Raw genomic sequence first — 23,849 nt, forward strand, 5'->3', positions numbered from 1 at the left:
TGACTTGTAGGTTTTTCTAGATATTCCAAACTGGTGGTGATGAACTTGTAGACTGAATCTCTTCCTTTTTGTTTTATTGATTCATAGATTCCAGAGCATTTCTTCGTACTTTCTGAACACAAATATTTTATAGGCCTAAATGTAAACATAACAAGGGCATTTAGGAAAGCTTTTAAGACAACTGTAAACTGATTCTTTAATATCTGACAAGTAGCAAGACGACATATAGCTCATTTTGAGAAAGGGTTATCTTGAACAGTAAGTCATTCCCCAGGTAAATCTGCCCATACTGGATGCACTTAGCAAGATGATTCTGCTGTTTTATTGAGTTTATTTTGTAAAGCACCATCAGGATGGTGGGATCTATTGTTGTAAGGGTTAAATTATCTATTAAAATGATTAGGCCTGTGATATTGCTCGAAGAAATAATAATTTACATGGAAATCAGGCCACATTGTGTTCTGATTTTATTAATAATTTTTAATTAATGACACAAATATAGCATAATAGGGAAAATGTGAAGTTAACTAGCATTTTCTTACCAGATTTTAAGAGGAACATCACATTCATTTCAAAATCAGCAGCATAGGGGTGTGTTTAAAGGCTATCTTAAATGCAGAAACCTCAAAATACACACACATTAATTCACATCTCAGCTACTGAACAGATGGTCCAACAGACTGTCTCCCACCCACTTTTAGGTCTCTTACCCACTCTCTTACCTACTTATCTCCACATACCAGCTCTCAGGTAGTGGACTTATGCTGAGCTTAACATCAATCACTTCCACACATCTTAATTAGACTTGGCTCCTGCCCAAGCATCTTCAGATGATCTTCATCTACTTTGTAAGCAGTAATCTAATGAGCCCTCAAGCTGTTTTCTAACAAGGTGTCACATCGCTACTCAGTCCTGCCCAGTAAGCATGGTCCAGGCTCATCAGTTGGTGGTGGTGGAACAGAGGAAATAAAATTCTCTTTTTATGCTTTTCAGAGCATCATAAGGGTGCAGCAGAGTGCACCAGTTTGTGCCCATTAAATCCATTAAGATCTTAGACACACTCTTAGCATGGGCACAGGCACACTCATGCATTGCCTTACTGCATCTCTTTTTCGCATCAGTCTCTTTTTAGATCACATCTGCAACTTTACATCACTGACTCAAAGTCGTCCTCTCTGTCCCTTCTTCACAGCAATCCGGTTTGGCAGGATGCCCCAGTCAGAGAAGCTAAAACTGAAGGCGGAGATGGTGACAGGAGAGAGAGAGGTAGAAGACCCCCAGCTGGCTGACCAAAAGACCCTGGCCAGGCAGATTTATGAGGCCTACCTCAAGAACTTCAACATGAACAAGTCCAAGGCTCGAACCATTCTCACGGGCAAGACCAGCACCCCTGTACGTTGACTAATAGTGGTGGGTTGGTGAGTGAAGGGTGTTGTGTACGTGCATTGCGTGATAATGCTTCTAGTTATTGCCAGAGTTTCCTCACAGGATCCATTTAATGCTGTCCTGCAACTTTGAATTTATTTCTTCCCCTCTGGAGCGATCTGTAATCTCATTCTGAGTGCACTGGAAGTTTGCAATCAGACTAATGTCTCAACTAATGTGACCTTATGTCTAGTCAGAGATTGCAACCAGACAGCAAATGACAAAAATGACTTGCTCAATCAGGAGTAAAGCCAACTCCCAAGCTGGACAACGAAATGTCTGTTTAAAAAGGAAAAAAAAAAAGAAAAAAAAAAGATAAAACATACAAAGAGCTTGTGTATTACCTAATCAGGTCTTGCTTCACAAAATGTGGTACAAGTTTTTTGTTTTTTGTTTTTTTTTCTTCAACCCCTTTCTTCCCAAAAAATGTCCAATTTTTTTTCACTTGACTGAAGAAAATGGGGTTGAAAAGCCGAGGGGTTGGGGAGCGCAGCCCAAAGGTGGCTTGACATCTGTGCATGGATCTGTGTGTGGGTATGAAACAGGTCAGGAAGGACAGGTCAGTCCAAGTGCACGTTCAGTTTCAAACGCAGATCTTACCCAGTGCCTCTGGAGATCAAAGCCTCTGGTGAGCAAGTACAAGAGCTGGAAATCTCTCAGCTGGAAATGCACATGCTGTTTGATCCACCCATACATCAGGAGTTTGTTGATAGTTTCACAGCAGTTTTATGAAACCGTAGTCTTTCTGTTAGGCCATATTGTGCTTTGTGCCAGAGTTGTGTCTGCAAGTGTCAACTATTTTTTTCATCAGTCCGTAAATCTTATAAGAATTTAAATTTTACTCAACAAACTTCTGAAGTATGTTTGCACTGGTGACAATATGGTTAGGGTGAAATGTTTAATCTCTCTTTTAGAAAAGCAGCTTTTCTGTCATCAGCATCAACCCAGGGAGAAATACTGAAAGACAGTTATCCTCGAATTTGGACATATGTCTGCAAAGCCAACTCGAGCCTTATGTTTTTAACTGAGTTTGCCTTGGCGTGATTCACACTTCTACCGTTGATAGTTCACTGTAGGGGCAGAAGATTTAACTGCAGCTGCTGCTGAAACTGAAAATAATTACCATTAAGATTACTGCCTTTTTAATGGATCTATTTATAAAGCAGACAAACAAGAGAATGTGAATTATTGTGGTTTTGCAGTAACATTGCAATAATCAGCTTATATTTAATCAGTATTGTGGAAGAAATGGGACTACACATTTAAGACATAACCAGCAGCCATGCATGGATTCACTCAGAAATTAAAATTAGACAATGTTGTATTTGATGTTTGAGAAATCTTGCAACATAAATATGTAGTTATTAATTATTCTCTCCGCTTTCACCTCTCTTGTTCACCCTGAACCAAACATAAAGCCATCCACAGGAGAGGACTACAAAGTGCTACGTGTGCCTTAGCTCAGAATAAAGTCAGAATTTAATCTTCAAGGTAGCTCTCTCTTAAGCTTGGCTCAATCACCATGGCAACATAGGGTGAAAGCACATCTAGCTCTGGAGCAGCTCATGTTCAGATTTTAAGATGGAGGATAAAGGGCCATATTTTTTTTTTCAGATATTCAAAACCAGAAGTAACATTTAAATGTCATACAGCAGCTGTTATCATTTTTAAAAAGTGCTTAAATGATGCAGAATCAATATTGTTTGGTCAAAAATGAATTATGAATAAATGTTTTAACAACTAAAATCATTGCAAATTCAATCCATTGATCATTTATATTGATCAATTTAACAGTTTTTAACCAAAATACTGTGCAACATCATCATTTTATTTATTATGAACTAAAACTTGCTCTTTTTGGCAAAAAATGCTTGAATTAACTTTTAATCTCCAGCTGAACAAAGAAGTTATTCAAGAAACCTGTTGAGCTGTTATGTTGCTATAAGTGTTAAGTTGAGGATCTAAAATAGGGCATGTTTTCATATTTTGAACCTGTTTCCCGGCACATTTGCTTTAATGTTAAAAGAGTTTCATATCAGAAATATCTTCAACTCATAAGCGTATAGTTAAAGGGTTGAGATGCTTGTGTAGCTAAACAAACATCGGGCACATATTATCTTACTTATTAGCACTTCTAACCAGTTTTTTCAACGTTTGCTTTTTCTCTGAATTACAGCTACATTGTTGCTTATTGTCTCTTTTTTTTTTTTATAAAAACATATTGTCACCGAGACTGACTCAACAAGGTCTTTTATTAATAAATTATCAGGCTGGAATGTGAACTTGTTGTATGAGACACCTCTCTGCTGTTTGCTCTTCTGAGGCATGTGCAGTGTTGGAATCTGGTGAGGAGCATCCTGCTACAACAGCTACTTTTTTTAAACTTCATCTCTGTAACTGTCCTTATCTCTTAAGGGCAAATTTAACAGAAAAATGTGAAAAAGAACAAATCTACAAATCTTTAAATTGACTCTACATTAAGTGGCAGATACAGTACATTTTCATAATAAGCCTTTTTACAGTTACTAGGCCAGTTATAAAGAAACATTCATCAGCTACAAATACAGGCCTTGGATCTCTTTCAACGCAAATCACATAAGCTTTTGCCAAAAAGACACACAGAGAAATCTTCTTTATACCTCGCTAGATATATAAAGTGCAGAAAAATCATTTGAACAGGTTCAAAACCAGTAATGTAATGAATGAAACCAGAGACACTGTTTAATTCTGTAAAGTCACTATCTCTCAAAAACTCCATATTAGTTTTACCAAATACAACATCATTTATACCCATAAAAATGAAGTCCTGCTTCTTTCACTGACTCTGTGACTTTTCCTCTGGTGCAATGATCTGCTCTTTAGTTTTAATGCTAACAGCTGGATGCTTACCTACCGGCACGAGGAACACATTTTAGTAACCTGAGAGAGAATAAAACAAAACTTTATACATCTGAAAAGTGGCTTCTCATAAAGCCTGCATGTGCACAAAACCTGTGTCAGCAGCTGTGCCTTAACATTGTTTCCAGGTGCACAGAAATTATGACCAAAATATTTAGCCTGCTGAAGCATTCACTGTGTTGAGAAATGCAATACGTTTGCAAGAAGACTGTATCATTGCTGCCAGAGGATAAAGCGGATTATAGCCTACTAGTTTAAGCTAATGGTTTGACTCTGTTTGGCTTCAGGACTTTCTGAAGCATAAAGAATTAGTCATTGAAATGGTATCAGAAGATTGAGGTTTTGTGTTGACACTGAAGTACAAAATTAAACAGCTCCGCATCGTGTCCCTCATGCCTTCCCGTGTTACTCTGGCCTATTTTGAGCAACATTCATCACCCAGAGCTCTTCTGAAGAGCAGCAGCAGCTGTAGCAGCTTGTCCAGTGGGACTGTGACATAGCTTAAAACACCTTTAGCTACCTGCTAATGTCATATTTCGGTCACTGAGGTGGCATGTTTTTATTTACAATGACAAGCGTTTGCATAGTTTCACTCTTCCCTTTTTGTTTTGTAGCATTTTTTTGGTTTATATCTTTTGCTACTTTTTCATTTGCAGAACAATTATTTGCCGATGAGATCTCTCTGTGTTGTGACCGACAGCCATTGTTCAGCAGCAGCAGTCAAGAAGACTAATTGAGTGATCGTGTCAATAAGAGCTCTGGCCTTTAAAACTTCATCGTGGTGAAAATTATGTATAAACAGCCTGTTTTGTTTTTTTTATGCACACGTGCTGATTCAGCATATTCCATGTGTGTGGTTGGGATCATTCATTAGTCCAACTCAACACACACTGTACCAGTTGTTTTGCATTTTGGCTGGAAAACACAACTCTTCTGCAGCCTGTTGGCTCATAAACATTTGTCTTCCTCTACTGCCTGCAGCCTTTTGTCATCCACGATATGGAGACGCTACAGCTGGCTGAGCAAACGCTGGTGGCCAAGATGGTGGGCTCTGCTGGAGCGCTGAAGGACAGGGAGGCAGAAGTTCGGATCTTCCATTGCTGCCAGTGCACTTCTGTGGAAACCGTCACAGAGCTCACAGAGTTTGCAAAGTCCGTCCCGGGGTTCTCCAATCTGGACCTCAATGATCAGGTGACTCTTTTGAAATATGGAGTGCACGAAGCCCTCTTCGCCATGCTCGCCTCAAGTATGAACAAAGATGGGCTTCTTGTGGCGTACGGCTCGGGCTTCATCACCCGGGAATTCCTCAAGAGCCTGCGCCGACCGTTCAGCGACATGATGGAGCCGAAATTCCAGTTCGCTATGAAGTTCAACTCCCTGGAGCTGGACGACAGCGACCTGGCTCTGTTTGTTGCTGCCATCATCTGCTGTGGAGGTGAGGATACAGGACACAACCTCCTTTTTGACAAATACAGTCATGCAACAAAAAAAAAAAAAAAAAGAAATCTGGAAAATCTTTAGACTTAATAAATTGACTTTGTTTATCTTATTTCCTTTTGCTCCTAGACCGACCTGGCCTGGTGAATGTGACACACATTGAGGCAATGCAGGAGAGCATTGTGCAAGTTCTACGGCTCCATCTGTTGTCCAACCACCCTGATGACACTTTCCTCTTCCCCAAGCTGCTGCAGAAACTGGCTGACCTCCGGCAGCTGGTCACTGAACATGCACAGCTGGTGCAGGAGATCAAAAAGACAGAGGACACCTCACTGCACCCACTCCTGCAGGAGATCTACAGAGACATGTACTGAGGATTGTGGGGGTTTAAGCAAGAGAGGAGCACAACAAACTCTCCTTTTTGGCAGGGATATAAGAAGAGGAGAACTCCTCCATAAACAAGCGTTGAGCCACTTAACCTGTCCCTTCTCCAATGCAGCAAGAGTTACGTTCTGGTCAGCTTCTGAGGGCTAGTTTAAGCTGGTGGTTCCTTTAGTTTGTCACAGTGCTCAGCACTTCAATGTGTGACCCTTCTACGGCAAGAAAACAAAAAACTGTTCACGTGATGTCCAACTGTTTGCGCTGCTATGTAGACACCAGTGTATGCAACCTCTGACCAAACTCTGAAGGCTAATTTGAGGTGATCTCCTCATTTAACCTCACCCCTCAGTGAGCCGCCCTAAAATGAGGAAAAGAGGGCAAACTTGATTATTGCCACTCCAGTTGTATGTTTGAATACAGATTTTTATGTTGATATTGAAGAGCAAAGAGCTATATATCGTTAGAGTTAATAAAATCCAAATGACTTCAGTGGCAGCAACAACAGAACTGATGCAGTTTTTACAGCCAGGCAGCCATGACTGCCAATGAAAGGAGGGGATGGTTATCAGTAAAATCAGCCCTCCGGCATGTTCTTCTTTGTCCAAGCAGACACTTCTCTGGTGTCACCAGGTTCTTGAACACAATTGTTTATGTGTACTTTATGTCAGTTAAGCTATTTTTTGCTTTGCTCCTTGGAAACTATCATTTAGATTTTCTCCTCTCTGACAAAACCCACATCAAGATCACAAACTACAGACAGTAGTCGGTTTACACTCGGGTAGAAAAGTGTAGAAGAGCTGAAGTGTTTTTTTTTTGTTTGTTTTTTTTTTTTTTTTAAAAAGACTGAATTAACCACAGGCACAGTCTCACTTTGTACATGCACCGCATGACGCATCTGGAGCACAAACACACCTGGGGTATGTTAATACTTGGTGTCTGTGAAAAAGCTTTTTCACTAATAACATGCACAGATGTTTGACACTCCATCCTGTGTTGTGTCCTCATATTTTAAGGGCTAACTCGAACTGAAATCACATTGCAACCTTAACGCAGCTCCACGTCAAGCTAGAAGTTAACTCAAGCAGTTCATGTCAATCTGTCAGCGAGTTGCCTCCACAAACCTCTGAACTCTGGTGGTTTCTGTGTTATTCTGCACATTTTTTTCTGATGATCACAAATGAAATGTTTTTTTTTTTCCACTGTAAAACTAATTTAAAAATGCTTCTGTTTAGTTACTGTTAATTGTCTGTTTTTGCCCTCACAAATGTTTCAGTTTGAGTGTAAAGAGTTGTGCGTTTCTCCTCTAGTTTCTATTGACTTTGATTTAATTGTGTACATGATGAAGCTGATGACGTTTCCCAAACAGTCTATTTGACAGTGAATGAAAATCCTACATATACCTCTATGTGGCATCCTTTTGATATTTTTTTTAAGAATGTGCTTAAAAAAAAAAGGTCACTCCTACATTCTGCTGTCACACTGCCCTTTATATAAGGACATGCCACATTGAAGGGCCACCACAGGGGTGTACACACATACACACACACACACACACACACACACACATGTATATATATGTATATGTGTGATAATATCAACTACTTTCTCCAACTTTTAACTCTTGATGTACAAAAGGCACTAATACTGAACAACTTTTGTATTCCTCAGTTTGGTAAACGCGCTCAAATTTTATGGTAAATTTACTCATGTACTGTATTTTCTTTTTGCTTAATTGAATTAGATCATATTTTTATACTAAAGTATATGTGTATGGCTAAATTGGATGCTTTTTCTTTGCAAAAGCACAATGTAAGAGTGAAGTGTAAATAGATTTAAGGTGTAACAGGGCAAATGATAATCTAAATATCCTTATATCTGAACCCTGGCGGGGACATTCCTGTAGCTGATTGCTATCTTTGGAAAAAAAAATAATCAAAACCTTAATATGTGTTCAGTTCTTTTCAGCCATATGTCATTTACTTGTTGAATTAAGTTGTGGGATCTGAGCTGAAAACAGAAGCAGGCTGTGCAGAGCTTTTCTAGCTCTCAACTTTGGGTGGTTAATTAAAACTTGACTATGTTGATCTTTAATAGATGTAGCTATATTTTAGCACTGATCACACAAGACTGATCTCCTCTTTTTGATACAGTTTTCTCAGGTTGCATATTTGAGTGCAAATGGAGTAACATGCACAGAGATGAATCTTATAATATAAAATTGCTCCATAGATGCCTACTCAACAGAAAAACCATGAATTTCTTTTCTGAAACATCATATCACAGTTGGCTGTCAGAGAAACTCAATGCACTCAAAAAATTGCCATCATTTTACATGCCAATAACAGTCTAGGTAATGCAGTAACGTAAATGTAGAATATGTTTTGTAATCCTGATTTCTGTTTAACTTTGTCTCTTCGCTTGCTGCTATATCGTACTCTCTCACCAAACGTTTCCTCTGCCACGAGTAGATTACTGACCTTCAAGCTGCCTCTCCTTACCGATCATTTTATGTCACAAAGTGTCAGTCCCATGCAGACAATTCATTGAACTCAACCCAGTGTTTTTTTTGTTTTTTTTTTTGCTCTTTTTACCTTTCAGATATGCTTGGCGTTTAACCACAAACAATGTGTGCCTTAGTGTGTGAAAATGCCAACACCAGAGATTTAAAAAAAAAAGAAAAAAAAGAAAAGAAATAAAGACTTGTGCACACACTTGGAAAAAATTATGAATTGTCAGCTTTTCAGTGATTTTTGGGACATATTGTCTTCTCTATAGAAGGAAATATGACTAGATTTAGGAAAATGTACTTAGTTGGTTATAATGAAGGATTTTCTCCAAGAAAAGACAAACTTTTAAAAGCTAAACTGAAATTAGGTGAAACACTAAAACAAGGCCCAAGAAGAGAAGTCGTGTAAATCTGTGAAGTAGCCTAACTCTTAGAAATGTCTGTGTAGAAACGATAAGGGACTTTTTCACTTGTATCAGGGAATCGTAGTCTTCCTTTATTGCACTAGCTCAGGATATATAGGTACTGTTTTCCCCTCTGTCTTGTTCACTCTAGTGTGAGGTTTTAGTGCTCTGCCATCAGTACAACAATGACATATATATACATATATATTATGTATGTATGTATATATATATATATATATATATATATATATAAATACATATATATATATATATATACATATATAATTTTTTTAAATAAATTTAACTGGGGTGGGGGGCAGCAGTCATAGGAATTACATATTTTACTGTTTTTTTGTTTTTTTTTTACACCTTCATGGAGTTTGATTTTAAGGTTTTTGGTTGTGTTGTCAGTGTGTTCTGTGGCTTGATAACAATACTGTAAATGTTCAATGAATGTACATTTAGTCATTTAAACAATAAGAGAAACTGACATTGAATGGATTTAAAAATAAAAATGATTTTAAAAATCTACTGCATTTTTAATTTGCCACTTTAACTAAATTTACTTTTTATTTATCTTTCTCCAACACATACACAGTGGGTTTTAAATGAAACAGCATGCAGTCAGTGTGATTTGCACATATTGACCAGAAATCTGTTCAATTTCAAAAGACTTATCGAAATTCTGTCAGCCCTTCAGCCCAAATGTGATGAAAGCAGAAGTTATATCTCAAGATCCAAAAAAGGGTGATCCAAAAGACTATATAGTACTTTTTTTTTTTTATTAACAGACTAGCAAATTATTAGTAAATACAAAAATAATGTATGCATATTTATTTTTACAACAAACTCAGACATCTATAGGAAGAGACTAAACAACCAGTTCAAAGATGCATGGCACAAAAGAGAGATAAATAAATGTTTAGCAGTCCATCTACACAGCAAGGATAAGGGACACTTTTTTGAGGACAGTAATGTACACATTTTGGATAGAAAATACAGATGGCTTGAGAAAGGTGTCAGTAATCTTTTTTTTTTTTTTTTTTTTTTAACAGGAAAAAACATTTCTGGACAAAGGAAAAGGCCCTAAAGGCATCACCTTCCCAGAAATTACAATGCAGCTTTGAGTTTCATACACTGGACCTTGTGACCACTCTAAAGGCTTTTACACACCTACTTCCAAGGCTGGATTATCCAATGAGCATTATAGGCACAGGCCCAGGGGCCCACTTCCACTTGGGGCCCATGTAGGGCAAACACCAACATTTTGGACTTTAAACAAAATGTACATAAAAGCCAGATAGTTACACCACAGTGTCTAGTGTATTGCTACTGGTACCATTGGCTGAGAGATGTTAGAGATGTAGTTTCACAGTGTATCATTAACAATTTTTACAATGTTGCAGTAGGGAAGGGGGCCCCTGGAACACTCCAGGACCAGGGACTTGCGCACTTTTAATCCGGCCCTGCCTACTCCAAATATTTTGTCTGAATAATCCTCATGGTAATATTTTTTATCGACTCAATGTCAAACCTGTGTGAACATTCACAGTGACAAAATCCCATCCAGCAATTTTGCAAGTTTTATTTGTTCAAAAAGAGGTAGATTTTTCTTAATATTTTCATCATAATCGACCAGTCAGAAAAGGCATGACCAATAGATCACAGGTTGCGAGCTCTTTTCGTCTTTTCTTTTGCAGCATCAGCACACAATTGTCGTGGCTTGATAAGGAATCCACCTTCCCACCTTGTGAGTTAGTTTAACAGATGTGTCTCCTTTCGACTACCCTATTCAAAAAAGATGGCATTGCAACATGACAGACTTCTGTTGGGTCCACTTCCACCTATGTATTTATAAATAACTCATTCTTAGCTACAAAGCATCCTTTCATTTTGAAGAGACTGTTATTAGACCTCGGTAAAGTACGTTTTTAGTGAAGCCATTCTTGATTTTTAATAATAAAATGAAGAATTAGGTACAAACTGAACCTATAATCAACCAGAAAAAGAACTTGACATTTTGTGTGCAAATTGTTATACTCATGGGAAAGTTTCATATTCATAAAAGGAAATGGGCTAACGGCAAGCCGAGCTTTGCAATGTTTTTACAAGAACTTTTTTCAATCCAGCACCATAATTAAAGATCTTGAAAATCCTAAGGGCTTAAAAACTGGGAATATTGGACAAATTCTTATTTCACTGACATATTCTCACTGATACTTTGTATGCTATGTATATGTATAGATGTATACACAGGTATAGATGCTCCTTTTTTTTTTTTTTTTTTTTTTTGTATTGTCCAGGGCCTGCATATTCTTTTGTACCTATTTTCATTTAATTCTTGACCCCCTGACTGATCAGTTTATGTTCTGTATGTTTTGTTCAATTGTGTAATAAAAAATGAAAAAACAAAAAAACAAACGTATAATCAACCCTTTCCTGGCAGCAGGTCAGTGCTGCAGCTGCCCGCTATGAGACCACTGGGCCACTAGAGGGCGCTCTATTCCCGCCAAACTATCCGGAATATTCTTCTTCCGTTCTCTTGTCACGTTGTCCAACATGGCTGCGTCCGTAGCGAAGATCTGCAGTTATGCATCGCAGCATGGACCCTTACTGAAGCGATTGCGTTTTGCCCTCATGGTCAAATCTAAACTACACTCTTCTCCCCCTCTACACGACGGTCTGCTGCTCTCTTTACATAAACGTGGCGTTCTGAAGGCGTCGTTCCCAGAACAGGCAGCGCAGGAGCAGCTCCCCACGCTGCTGCAGTCCGCTCCTCAGACTGTTTACTGCGGCTTCGACCCCACGGCCGACAGCCTCCACGTGGGCAACTTGCTAGCCATCATCGCTCTTTTGCACTTCCGAAGCGCCGGGCATCATATACTCGCAGTGCTCGGAGGGGCAACGGCGCAGATCGGGGATCCGAGCGGGAAGACCACCGAGCGGGAGCGGTTGTCCCCGGATGTCGCGGAGGCGAACACCCAGAGCATCCGAGAGAGCATTCAGAGGATTTTCACCAACCACGAGTTGCATTTTCACCATAGCTCCAGAAGGCTGGGAACAGTGACTGTGCTGAACAACGTGAGCTGGTATAAGAGCTGGGATGTGGTGGGGTTTCTGTCGCAGGCCGGGAGACACTTCAGGATGGGCACCATGCTCAGCCGCCACAGCGTTCAGTCCCGCCTGAAGAGCGCAGACGGTATGAGCCTGACAGAGTTCACCTACCAGGTCTTCCAAGCTTATGACTTCTACCATCTGAACCAAATATACGGCTGCAAGATTCAGCTCGGAGGCACCGACCAGCTGGGCAACTTGATGTCTGGCCACGAGTACATTCACAAGTAAATGTTCATTTCAGGCCTCGTCTGGGAATCAGCTGGTTTATTGTCTATCATGGACATTGTGTTTACATTCCAAATGCTGAGTTGTTTTAGGATCCACACTACAGTTCTGTAAGCATCTTATCAAAGAGATTTTAGTTTGTAGATTGTTTGCAGGTTTGTGATTTCTCGTGTCTAAGTTCTGTCCACGTTGTTAAGGAGAACATGTGTAAAGCACTTGGCTGCTTGGAGTGTTTTAAAAAAGGGAATCTGCTTTTTTTTTTTTTTTTTTTTTTTTTAAAAGCAGATTCACTTTCTTTAAAACTGCGTTTTTTTTGTTGTTTTTTTTTTAAAAAAAAACGCAGCTTCTTCTTTTACTTGCTTTGACACTTCTCAATGTTTCTGGCAATTCATTTTAGTAGGTTTTGGTTTGACTTTTCCTTTAAACTCTGCAATGAGAAAACTCATGACTAGGCTGTATTTATACATATATATATATATATATATATATATATATATATATATATATATATATATATTCATATTTAGTTTGCTTACTCTGTCCCACAGGTGACTGATCACATCTAATGTGAGAATTATGTGACACTAAGACATAATCAAGAACTTCTCTCTTTTTTAATTTATCTTGAGAAGACTGAGCTGGAGGGAGTCTGCAGTCAGTCAGGACAAATCTACGGCTTCTACCGTGTGTGTATGGAAGTCCTGACTATCCCTGTAATTTGGACACATTCACCCCCTTTTCTCTCCACAGAGTGACTGGTGAAGAGGTGTATGGTCTGACCATCCCATTGGTAACCAGCTCCTTTGGGGACAAGTTGGGGAAAACTGCGGGCAACGCAGTTTGGCTCAACAGAGACAAAACATCACCTTTTGAACTCTACCAGTTCTTTCTTCGGCAGCCTGATGCCAGCGTGGAGGGGTATGTGGAAATCCTGTCTGTTGACCTGCTACCTTCGGATACATTTAGAAGATTTGAAAGCCGTTCTTTGCTGGTGAAGAAACAATCTAGTAAATGTGGTGGTATATTTTGTAGGTACCTGAAGTTGTTCACCTTTCTACCTCTGCCAGAGGTGGAGCGTCTGATGGAGCAGCAGAGAGAGGATCCAAGTAAACGTCTCGCACACAAACGTCTGGCTGCAGAAGTGACCAAACTGGTGCATGGGAAGGAGGGCCTGGAGAGCGCTAAGAGGTGAGAAAGGTCGTGTGTGTGTGCACAGATTCTGTTTCTTTAATATATAGTCATGTCCTATGCCTCTATTTATAGCAGTTCTATTCAGCAGTGACTCACAGGTGTGGAATAACAGCAGAAACTGGAACTGCCAGCACTTGGCAGAAACTTTACTGTCTTCACAGTGAAGTTTCAAGCTTCTGTTTACTCACATTTATCCCCCGTAGATGTACCAATGCGCTGTATCACAGCAGTGTGCAGGCCTTGGAAGAAATGAGGGATGAGGAGCTTCAGGAGCTTTTCAGGGAGGCTCCCTTCCATGAACTGCTGTTGGAGCCAGGCACCACTGTAATAGATGCCTGTCGCAGGGTCAACGCAATCCCGGCTGGACCCAGAGGGTAGGTGACCCTGTAATTCTCTTTCTAGATCCAGTTTTACAAGTAATCTGTATGATGTGCAGTTTTTTTTTTTTAATCCATTATTTAAAATTACATGAAACATGTTAATATGCAGAATGATTAATAGAAAAATAAAAATGTCAGGCCATCTAAATTCTTTGTGCAGTTTAGGTCAGAATAATAACAGCTAGTTGTATCGTAGTCGCTGTTGTAGCTAATGTCTGCTCAGATTGATGCTGGCTGCTCAAAACCACATGCGCACAGAGAAAACAGATGTAAGTCAACAAAAAAAGGGCTGGGTCTTGTTCAGTAGAGAAAAAGCTCTCAAGCAGGTCATCAAGTGTTCTTTTTATGGGGCATATGCTCTCGCAGCCTCCTCTACTTCCTTGTCCTCAGCTGTGTTTTCCAAACAAATGGACAAATTTGGTGTTTTCAGACTTGGACTGGTGCTAAATAAGGAGTAGCTCTACGCTTGCTCTTTTTCAGTTGCTAATGGGAACGCAAACCAATTAAATTGTGTAACACATGCACAGCATACGGAAAACGACTGAACTTGAAACATATATTCCTGACTTTCCTCAAACTGTTTTGCCTTGTTCTATACCCTGAGGAAGACAACCTCACCCTGGTGATGGTCTAGCTGAGGTAGAGTCTAAAACAGGGGTGTCAAAGTGCAGTCCTGGAGGACCAGTATCCTGCAGGTTTTTGTTGTCTCCATGCTCCAACACACACCTGACCGACACTTAAACAGGTTGACAAGAAGCTGCTGGATCCATTGATTTGAATCAGCTGTGTTAGTGGAGGGAAACAACAAAAACCTGCCGGATTCCGGCTCTCGAGGACTGGATTCTGACGCCCCTGGTCTAGAACCTCAGGTTCAGGCTGTCTTCGAAGGGTGCGGCAGCCTCACAAGGTCTTTACATCTGTATCGGTTATCTTTGGGCTGGTGAGAGCTGCTGCGATGGCAGCTCGGGGTAACGTGCCAGCATATGCAAAGTGCAGTTCCATTGTGTCGTAACGTCCGTGATTAATTTGTGTGATGGCAGTTGTAGGTGCTTCTTCTTGGACGTTAACGTGGTAACAGTTGAACTTCGATGAGGGAAGAAAAAAAAAAGCAGCCACAAGTGTCACCGGCCTGAGCAAACGACTGATGTGGGGAACAGGGAGGCCAGCTTGGGTTGCAAGGTTTATGGTGTGTGCAAAGCACTAAATGTGTGGCTCCAACCCTGCTTTGTTCACAGCCACTTCCATGTTACGTGTATCATCAGTGACAGTATGATGCAATGCTACGGTTTGGTCTTTTAAGCTCCCAGTCAGTTGCAGCTGCTTGTAAAACCTCCCCTGTGTTTGTAAAATAGCTTTGCAAACCTCTTGATGTCCAGTCATCCGGTGTTATGGCAATACTTTCAGCACGTTTCATCGTTTTCTGACCCTGGTTATATTGTCCGTGTCTTGTCTTCCACTCAGTTTCCACTGGATACCCAAAAAGTTGCAGGGGCATGTTTATATTTTCAGACTTGGACATCATTCTGGCTTGCTTAATGCGCTGCTGCTTTTCTTATTAATTATAATAATAATAAACCAAAGAACACTTTTTAGCATTAAAAATACTATCAAAGTAAGACACAAATACACAAAATAAATAAAACTTTTAAAAAGTACTACTGGTCACAGGTACAGGTCACAAAAAGAAATTTGAATAGCTCACTGTCTTGTAGACTTCAGCCTTGTACCTGCAAAACACTCGCTCACTTCTCACTTAAATGACAAATATCGCCACAGCTTGATCTCGTTGCATGAGTCTAAACCAGCTGCCCCACCATGTTCACGTTAAAACTGATGCAAAAGTCCTTCAGGTAAACTTTGTCCTGGGCACAGTACAGGTGTGTAACACTTGAGAAAGAAAAAAAAAAAAAAAAGACAGTTTATGAGACAAAACAAGAAGTATAGCAATGTGACAAAATCAGGGCACCTTATAAAAACTCTGCTAAGTTTTTAGTTCAAGGAGCAGTTGAATGAAAAACTTTCTCTGCGGCACGGTGGGATTGTACACCCGGGAGGACCATGTCTTTAAAAGCCACGTGTTGTATACATTTTCATACTTTTTCACCATCTTGATCAGCTGTTTATTGAAACTATCCATTCCACCACGCATCAGCAAATACTGTCTTCACGTTTTTTCACGTTAACTACGTCTACATCAAATGTCCTACTAAAGACACGTCTTCCCACAAGAAGAAAGTCCTGCTTGGCTGATGTTTGTCTTTTTCACGTTGTTTACAACAGGCTTAAGAAATACCTCATTAAACCAAACACCAGTACATTATTTTTGAATCGCAAGATTACCTGTCAGTGTTTTCCTCTCCATGAAGGGGAAAGGAGATTTTGCAAAGATATTTTTCTCATTGTAACTTATGTTTTCACTATTAATGTAGCTTAAGAAATTAGCTTTGAAAAAAAACTTTGATCTACCATATGAAGGCAAAAAAGTAATTATTTTACTTAAACCATCTTAATAGCATGCTAAGCTCAGTTAGCTTAGTTTTGTAACCATGTTGGAGGTTTACTCAAAATAAGTAAATAGTTACTCATTACTTCTGTAAATTTTCATGAGGTTACTTGAATTATTACTGCATTTAAAAAATATTACAACTACTTATTACTTTACTTACCTGTTTGTTATTTACTGTGCATTTACATGGAGCGTACGGCATGCGGATGTTGCTGTCCGCAGGAGGAAAAATGCTTCTCTGTAAAATCCACCAACAGGACAGAGGAAGCTGTGATGAGCTCATGCTGTGATGATACATGCTACTAAAATGCTACATTTTCATTTGGCTGAAGTTCCATCTGCATCAACTACACGTTTGCTGTAAATTAGATGTATTGATGTTTTCCTGAAAGAGGATTTATCTTCTACTCATCTGTAAAGTCAAATAAAAGAAATTTCAGTAGAATAAAAACTCTAGTGCGTTATAAATTAGCTTGTTTCATTCTGGGAAGTCTAAAAGTGGACACATGAGCAGTGTCCTCGCTCAAATCCATCTCTATGGCAACGTGTCCAGGCAAGGGGACACGTAAGCAGCGCGTGCACGTGCTACCTAAACAGATCAGAACTTCACACACAGTACAAACATGACTTAGGTAACACATATAAGTCCTTCCCTACATTTATGTAATTTCATTATTTATATTTTAGGAGTAATGTGTTACTTTACTTCGTTACCCAAAAAAGAAATATATTTTCTGTAATGTATTACTCCCAACACTGTTTTGTAAGTAGCATAAACTTTAGATTTCAGTGTTTTTAAAAAAAAAAAAAAAGACCCCTGCAGAAGTAACATCTCAGTTTATTGGCTGACCAACCTCATGTCGAGGACTGCTTGTCTTTGTCTTTAGAGGGTCTTTGCTAATTTAGTTTACGCAGTAACCCCGGTGAATGTACCTATGTGTGATGGTGTGCAGTGTTTTGGTGATGCATGCTTCGTTGTCCTCAGGCTGCATTGGATGTACCTGTGAAGGTGTAAATAAAGTATGTGTGGTGTTTGCAACCTCCTGCATTTCTCTACTGGACTGACTATACAAATAGCAGTCACTGTTATATTGGGTCATTGTTAGTAAGATTTTTTTTTCCCCTTAAGCAAATGTTTAAAAAGTAAACTAAAGTACACAATGGGGAAAAAAACGTAGCTGTACAGTTTGCATAAATAGTGTAGAAATAGAATTAGTTAATCAGTTGGTGCTATTTTTTACTACCTCACATGGGATATTTAGTCCTACTCTTGTCCTAATCAGCTGTAAATGTTGGCGTGCAGGTATCAGATGGTATCAGATGGAGGAGTGTGGATCAACCACAAGCGGGCCAACAATCCAGAGCAGGTACTTGTCCCCAAACTCCACATCCTGTCAAATGGACTTTCACTGCTCAGAGTGGGCAAGAGGAACTTCTACATCATCAAATGGCTCAGTCTCTGAGGCTGCCTGATCAAGTAAGGGGGGGGCAAGTAGGCGAATGGACATTATGGGGAAAGTAGGCAATAAAACTCACCTGGTGACAGCAGAGAGACTTTGGACTGATATATTTATTAGAAGGATTTTCTGTGATGGTTATATTAATATGGAAATGTACAGACATGTTAAACATGTTAAACTTTTATTAAAAAAAAGTATTTAATAGCGAGATTGTTTTCTGTTGACTTTGTGCTGCTTCAAAACTACAGTTGAACACTGGAGGGCAACATTGTCCTTGTGGTGGTGTACTGGCAACGTCAGCCGCTCCACATAACCCGCTCTGATCCTGAAAGTAAATAATTGCACTCAGCAAAATGAAATTGCATCATTTTTCACTAAAATAGTTTTGCGTCTGTTGCAGTTCGACAGTTTGTTTTAATTAGTTTTAACTTGAGAATGAGGCAAACAAATAATTTTAATACTGGATGTTCTTAACATCTGGAATATTTTTCAATTGTGACAAGTGTAACCTACAGAAGATACATTTTGATCATTATGACAAATTTTTGTAGCATTTAGACTACATTTTTAAGCATGACTAATTGAGAATTCATCTGAATTGTAGTGTTTTTTTAAGTTTGGTGCAGGACTTTTTGTACATGTAGAACGTTTTCAGTGTGGTGTAAATAAGATTTTCTACTTTCTACTATGCTAAGATCTCTTCATTGCCTTTCTTTTTCCCAATTAGATTTTTATGTTTTTCTCCTTCACTAATTTTTCATGTGTTGGGGTTTTCTACTTCTGAAATTCACTCTTTATACCAGGATCTGGTTGTGATGAAGACAGGGTGTGTGTCGTGACAATAACCTTCACCACAAGGTACAGATAAGTGAAAAGCAGAAAGAATTAAAACATTTTTGTAACTGGTAGAATTGGTCAAAGTTATTGTTATTTCTTTTGTTTTTTTCCCCAGTTAGTAAATATTTAATAGTTTTCATTCTGGTGTTGAGTATAGCTGCTTATCCAACTATTTCCAGAAGCGTCATTTTTTTAAGGTGGAATTTTCACAAGGAAAAAAAAATTAAAATAGTTCTGCAAATGCAAGATTCTGTATAATTATTTTAAACAAATATGTTTCAACAGATCACATTTTGTTTGTTTGTTGTGAAGCTTCCGATAGATTATAGATAGATTATAGCCTATTCAATACGGTCAAGATGGGAAAATGACATAAGAAAAGACACCAATATTGTGAAATAAATTCTTTTGGAGGTCTATTTTGTGCAAAGATATTCTTCTCAGACTATTTGCGAAATGCAGTGCAACAGATGCAAAACAAAAAAGAATTTCAACCAATAGTGTACTTATGCACAAGTGTAATTTTCCTCGCAGTACGCGATAACAGCTCAAGTAAACAGTGTTCCTACATTTGAAACATGAATTCTAAATGCTTTTGTGTAAAGTCTACATTCATAGGCATCCATATCCGACAGTAAGCCATTGCAGAATAATTCAGTGGCAGCTTTGAGTCTGGTCATGGAGCAGAAGTGAACGTCTGCTCCGACAACAGCTAGGAGGTGGGACTGATGTTGAGAGCACCGAGCCTCTTGTAAAGTGCTTTTGGATAAGGGAGGGGTCAGCATAAGCACTCCTGTTTATGAAATTACGTGATTTCACCTCTGTCACAGACTAAAAAGGATAAACATAAGAAAATAAATAAATATATATATATATATATATATATATATATATAGATAGATAGATAGATAGATATACATAGATAGATAGATAGATATATCTAGAATATAGATAATACAAAATTAAAAATACATTTCTAAATATCTTATTTTTAAATGTATTTCAACCTGCTCTCGTAAGTAGGTGGTCCACCTTAAAAAGTGGGCGGGTTCAAGCCCGCTAACCAATGAGCGGTCTTTCTCATATTTAAATAGCCCTGTGTGTCAATCATACCCCCCTCTCCCCTCCCTCCCTCCGTCTCTCAGTCAACCTCCCCTCTCAGTCCCCTCTACATCTCTCAATCGCCATATTGGGTACTGAGAGGTTTGTCTGCTGTTTCTCTCAGTGCAGAGAAATTGACAGAACGGCTTCGGTTCCTGTGCACTTTGTTTTGATGATTTGCGGAAACTCTTTTCCACTCCAGGACGCCGCAGCCGTTAGCGCTCTGAGCACGACGTATGCATGGCAGAAGTCGTTTCACGCCTGTTTCGGATCTTTTCCCCGTGACCAGGAGATACCCGTTGTTTTGTTTTTTTTTTGTTTTTTTTAGCAGTGTGTTTTTCTCTTAAACTGGACGCTCCCGGCTGCCTGAAAATTCAGTCGTCTTTTCGGGGGGTAAAATGTCAGATGTTCGCCTTTCAAACGGGAGCCCGACGCTGGAGCGGACGGACGCTCGGGTGGCGGAGCACCCGAAACCGTCTGCCTGCAGAAACCTCTTCGGCCCCGTGGATCACGAAGAGTTAAAGAGGGATTTAAATGGACATTTGCGGGAGTTGGAAGAGGATGCCTCCGCCAAGTGGGGCTTCGACTTCGCCAATCACAAGCCGCTGGCCAACGGCAGGCTGGAGTGGAAATTAGTGGATTGCAGCGAAGTCCCAGATTTCTACAACCGGCAGCCGCGGAAGGAGAAAGGCGTCTGCTCTGGGAATAACAATGTGGATCTAAACGGGAATCATAGTTGCGTTGTGATGACTCCAAGCGAAGATACCCACAGGTCTGACGGTCAGATGGGGTGCACAGAACAGTGCACCGGCCTGAGGAAAAGATCTGCATGTCACGGTACTACATTTGCATCATATTACCTCCGTTTTCACCCGAATGCGTTGCTGTGTAACATATCCAGACAGGGGCTTACTGGTCACACTGCTGGTATTTCACTCTGCAGGCTGCTCCAACAACAAGACTTAGCCAGAAATGTTATCATAAAGACGAAGGGATATAAAACATAATCACCTCGAGTTATTTTCTGCGCTTTTTTGACGGTATGTTTGTGCTTTTTGCAGACACCTCGACCCAAAACAAAAGGTCACACACCAGCCCAGATGAGGTTAGCTGTCCAAACCTGAGCCACACCGCAGAATACACACCCAGAAAGAGTCCCAAGAGAAAAACGTGAGGACTGGAAACGGTAAGGAAAAAGTATTTCGACGTTTTAAATAAAAGATTTCTGCGTGGTGTGCCAGGGTCATGCTAGAAAATACATCCTTTCCCCCAGCTGGGATGTCCCCCATTTAGCAGCTGAAAGATGACTAAAATAAACTTAAAATATGATTCTGTTTACCATCTTTCAGGTGGTCGTCTCATTCAAGTTCAACAACTTCATAATTCTGGAAAAATAAACTTTTAATTTCCATCTTAAATGATCGTGCAAATGTTCCCGTCAAAGTTCTGCTTTGTATAAAAAACTAAGCTGCCTCGTTCATCACAAAGAGTTAACTTGTTGTCTCAGCTGACAGTTTTCAGCCAGTTTGTAGTGGCGTTTTTAATCCCAAACTTAAGTTGTTATTTTATTTTATTTATTTATTTTTGCACTCGGATCAGTTCAGCATATATCCTTTAGAAATCGGGCTTAAAACTACGCCAGGGTATTCTTATTTCACATTTAAACTGTTGAGAGCAGCCGCTGTCTGCCTCTGCTGAAGCAAGTTTCCGACTGAACTGTAAACAAGTGCAGAACAACAGCGTAGTAGTAACACGTCAGCAGCCACTGCCCTCTGCACGGAGCACAGCAGCGACGGGAAGGGGCTGGTCTCTTGCTGCACGCACACACACACACACACACACACACACACACACACACACACACACTGCACACTACAGTTACAACACACATCTGTCTCTGCAGGAGAAGAGTGCAAAAGGAGCTGTGCAGGTCTGAAAAACAGTGGGCTTGTTGGCCACAGCAAAGGGGAGAATGTGTGTGAAATGTCCACTGGAGTGGCAGAATGGGAAATCTGCAGAGGAGAAGTCTAAATTTAGTGCTAAATCTTTAAAAAAAAAAAAAAAAAAAAAAGTATTTTAGGCATGGAAACCGTCACATTACATAGTAGTAATTATAGAAAAAAAGGTTTTTATAATTTTTTTTTTCAGCATAACTACTATTTGTTTGTTTTGTTTTTTTCTCCTCTAAAAATAAGTAGCACTGTTAAAATATAATTTATATGATTTTATTATAATATAAAACCAAAAGAATAAATGTGTGGTGCTCAGTCATTCAGTATGTGAATATTTGGTTTTCAGTCTTCAAAACAGCCCCTCCTTTGTGTTTATTGCTGTTTTCTTCTTTTAATAAATTTATTGGGATAACAGTAAAATAGATTTGTCGGGGTCCACCCTAAGTATTTTATTTATTTATTTATTTTGATTTTTTGCATGTTAAATAAATCTGTGCACCAAAATTCAGTCCGCAGTCTGATAATAACCTTGCAATATCTCCCCCCCTCCCCTGTTGTTGTTTTTCTGCTCCACAGAGCTGATGATGCATTTCCTCGTTTTTCATCATTTTATTTTATTTTATTTTTTTTATCTTTAATTTTATTTTTTTAAACTACGTGGGAAACCTCAATGTGGCCAATTTTTGGACGAGGATCTATGCAGCATCAGAAACATATCAGCTCTCCTGAGGACAGGGGAGGACGCTGTTGAAGCACTGAATAGAAACACTAAAGTTGTGGCACTCATTAAATGTTACTGCCTCTAACAGCAGTTGATGTAGCAGTGTGCAATTAGGTTTGATTTCCTGTCTCTTTTTTTCTTTTTTTTTTTTACTACCTGTGTGTAAATATATGAAAATTTATATATTTCTCTCCAAATGTAGCACATAAGAAACATGATTTAAAAACAAATCCTTTATGCAAAAAGGTGTGGATTATGATTTGACTTGAAGACTTGCAGTGTAGTTTGAGATTTGTTTCCAAAATGCTGTTTTCTTTCCTTCTAAATGCAGTGTGATGTTTTCAGAGTCCCTAATTGCTACATTTTAAAGAAAATCATGGCCTTTTTTTTCATTTATTTTTTTCAACAGTTTCTTGACAGTGTAACTTCACTTCGTCATCTTCCTATCAGCAGTGAAGAATGGTACAAATGTAGTTGCTTTTTTTTTTTAAATTTTTTTTATCCCATTTTTATTTTTGGCTTTTCAAGCGTCACGAGCACGTTGTTTTAAGATCTAAATACACAGGAAATAACAGGAGGAAATCTAAAAATTTGCTTATTTATTTTATATTTGGGATGCTTACAGCATCGGTTGAACCCTGGAATATTTTTTCCCCTCTAACTTCTGAACACTTCTGTTTGTTTCCTATTTGGAGCTGTGAGGTACTCGCATATTGAAGGACATACAAACTGCACAGGCTGTGTTCTCTACAACTGTATTCCTATTGTCACATGAGCCTTAACTGCTCTGAGGAGAGGAGGTTTTCTGAAAACAGTTGGATCTCCTACAATACCAAATACCTGGTTGCTTCTGTGTGGCACTGCCTGCGCTCCTTAATTGACTTCACATTGTTTTACTTTGTGATAACTTAGTTGCTTGAATTTTTTTTCCCATCTTTAATAGCCTGCTGAGGATGTGAGTGTGAGCATCTAAAAGCGTCCCTTTAACTGAATGTTTGGTTTATGTTCAGAGAAACCAGGCTACACCTGGATGGAGACGGAGAACAGCTCGTCCCAGAAATGCAGTCACCATGCCTGTGTATTTGTGTAAATCTTTGCAAAGTACCTATGTACATATTTTGTAAAAACACTGAGAAATTATACTAACTTATTTATGTCAAGATTTTTTTTTTATGTAGAATTTAAAAATAAAAAAATGGGTTTTTGATTACGGTTATCCAAAGTGGCATTTACTTTATTATAATGGTTTCATTTTGTAAAAGGCTTTTTTTTTTTTGTAGTTTTTTTTTTTTTTTTTTTTTTTTTTCT

General features: G+C 39.1%; 3 protein-coding genes across 3 annotated transcripts in view; all 3 read left to right on the forward strand.

Moving 5' to 3' along the window:
- pparab (peroxisome proliferator-activated receptor alpha b) overlaps positions 1 to 9,363 on the forward strand; it is a 30,066-nt gene extending 20,703 nt beyond the window's left edge. The window contains exons 5-7 of the mRNA XM_079253954.1: positions 1,193 to 1,392; positions 5,305 to 5,758; positions 5,890 to 9,363. Coding sequence (XP_079110080.1) covers positions 1,193 to 1,392; positions 5,305 to 5,758; positions 5,890 to 6,134 — 899 coding nt within the window. The 3' untranslated portion in view covers positions 6,135 to 9,363. The remainder of the gene's footprint in view (positions 1 to 1,192; positions 1,393 to 5,304; positions 5,759 to 5,889) is intronic.
- A 2,256-nt stretch (positions 9,364 to 11,619) lies between these two features.
- On the forward strand, positions 11,620 to 18,125 carry yars2 (tyrosyl-tRNA synthetase 2, mitochondrial). The gene is made up of 5 exons (XM_079258668.1): positions 11,620 to 12,392; positions 13,144 to 13,311; positions 13,426 to 13,581; positions 13,788 to 13,958; positions 17,774 to 18,125. The coding sequence occupies exons 1-5, from the start codon at positions 11,689 to 11,691 to the stop codon at positions 17,931 to 17,933; spliced, it is 1,359 nt and encodes a 452-aa protein (XP_079114794.1). The 5' UTR covers positions 11,620 to 11,688; the 3' UTR covers positions 17,934 to 18,125.
- A 1,919-nt stretch (positions 18,126 to 20,044) lies between these two features.
- On the forward strand, positions 20,045 to 23,800 carry cdkn1bb (cyclin dependent kinase inhibitor 1Bb). The gene is made up of 3 exons (XM_079260586.1): positions 20,045 to 20,705; positions 20,930 to 21,054; positions 22,397 to 23,800. The coding sequence occupies exons 1-2, from the start codon at positions 20,267 to 20,269 to the stop codon at positions 21,040 to 21,042; spliced, it is 552 nt and encodes a 183-aa protein (XP_079116712.1). The 5' UTR covers positions 20,045 to 20,266; the 3' UTR covers positions 21,043 to 21,054; positions 22,397 to 23,800.
- Positions 23,801 to 23,849: the final 49 nt, after the last annotated feature.

Source organism: Telmatherina bonti, assembly GCF_933228915.1.
Source record: "Telmatherina bonti genome assembly, chromosome: 2".
In the NCBI taxonomy this organism is placed as follows: domain Eukaryota; kingdom Metazoa; phylum Chordata; class Actinopteri; order Atheriniformes; family Telmatherinidae; genus Telmatherina; species Telmatherina bonti.

Bases quoted from the DNA above. Each gene is read 5' to 3' on its own strand.
- yars2 (XM_079258668.1), top strand. From the start codon at position 11,689: ATGGTCAAATCTAAACTACACTCTTCTCCCCCTCTACACGACGGTCTG. The intron at 13,582-13,787 runs GTGAGAAAGGTC...TATCCCCCGTAG, and splicing joins GGCCTGGAGAGCGCTAAGAG to ATGTACCAATGCGCTGTATC. The intron at 13,959-17,773 runs GTAGGTGACCCT...GTTGGCGTGCAG, and splicing joins ATCCCGGCTGGACCCAGAGG to GTATCAGATGGTATCAGATG.
- cdkn1bb (XM_079260586.1), top strand. From the start codon at position 20,267: ATGTCAGATGTTCGCCTTTCAAACGGGAGCCCGACGCTGGAGCGGACG. The intron at 20,706-20,929 runs GTACTACATTTG...TGCTTTTTGCAG, and splicing joins GAAAAGATCTGCATGTCACG to ACACCTCGACCCAAAACAAA.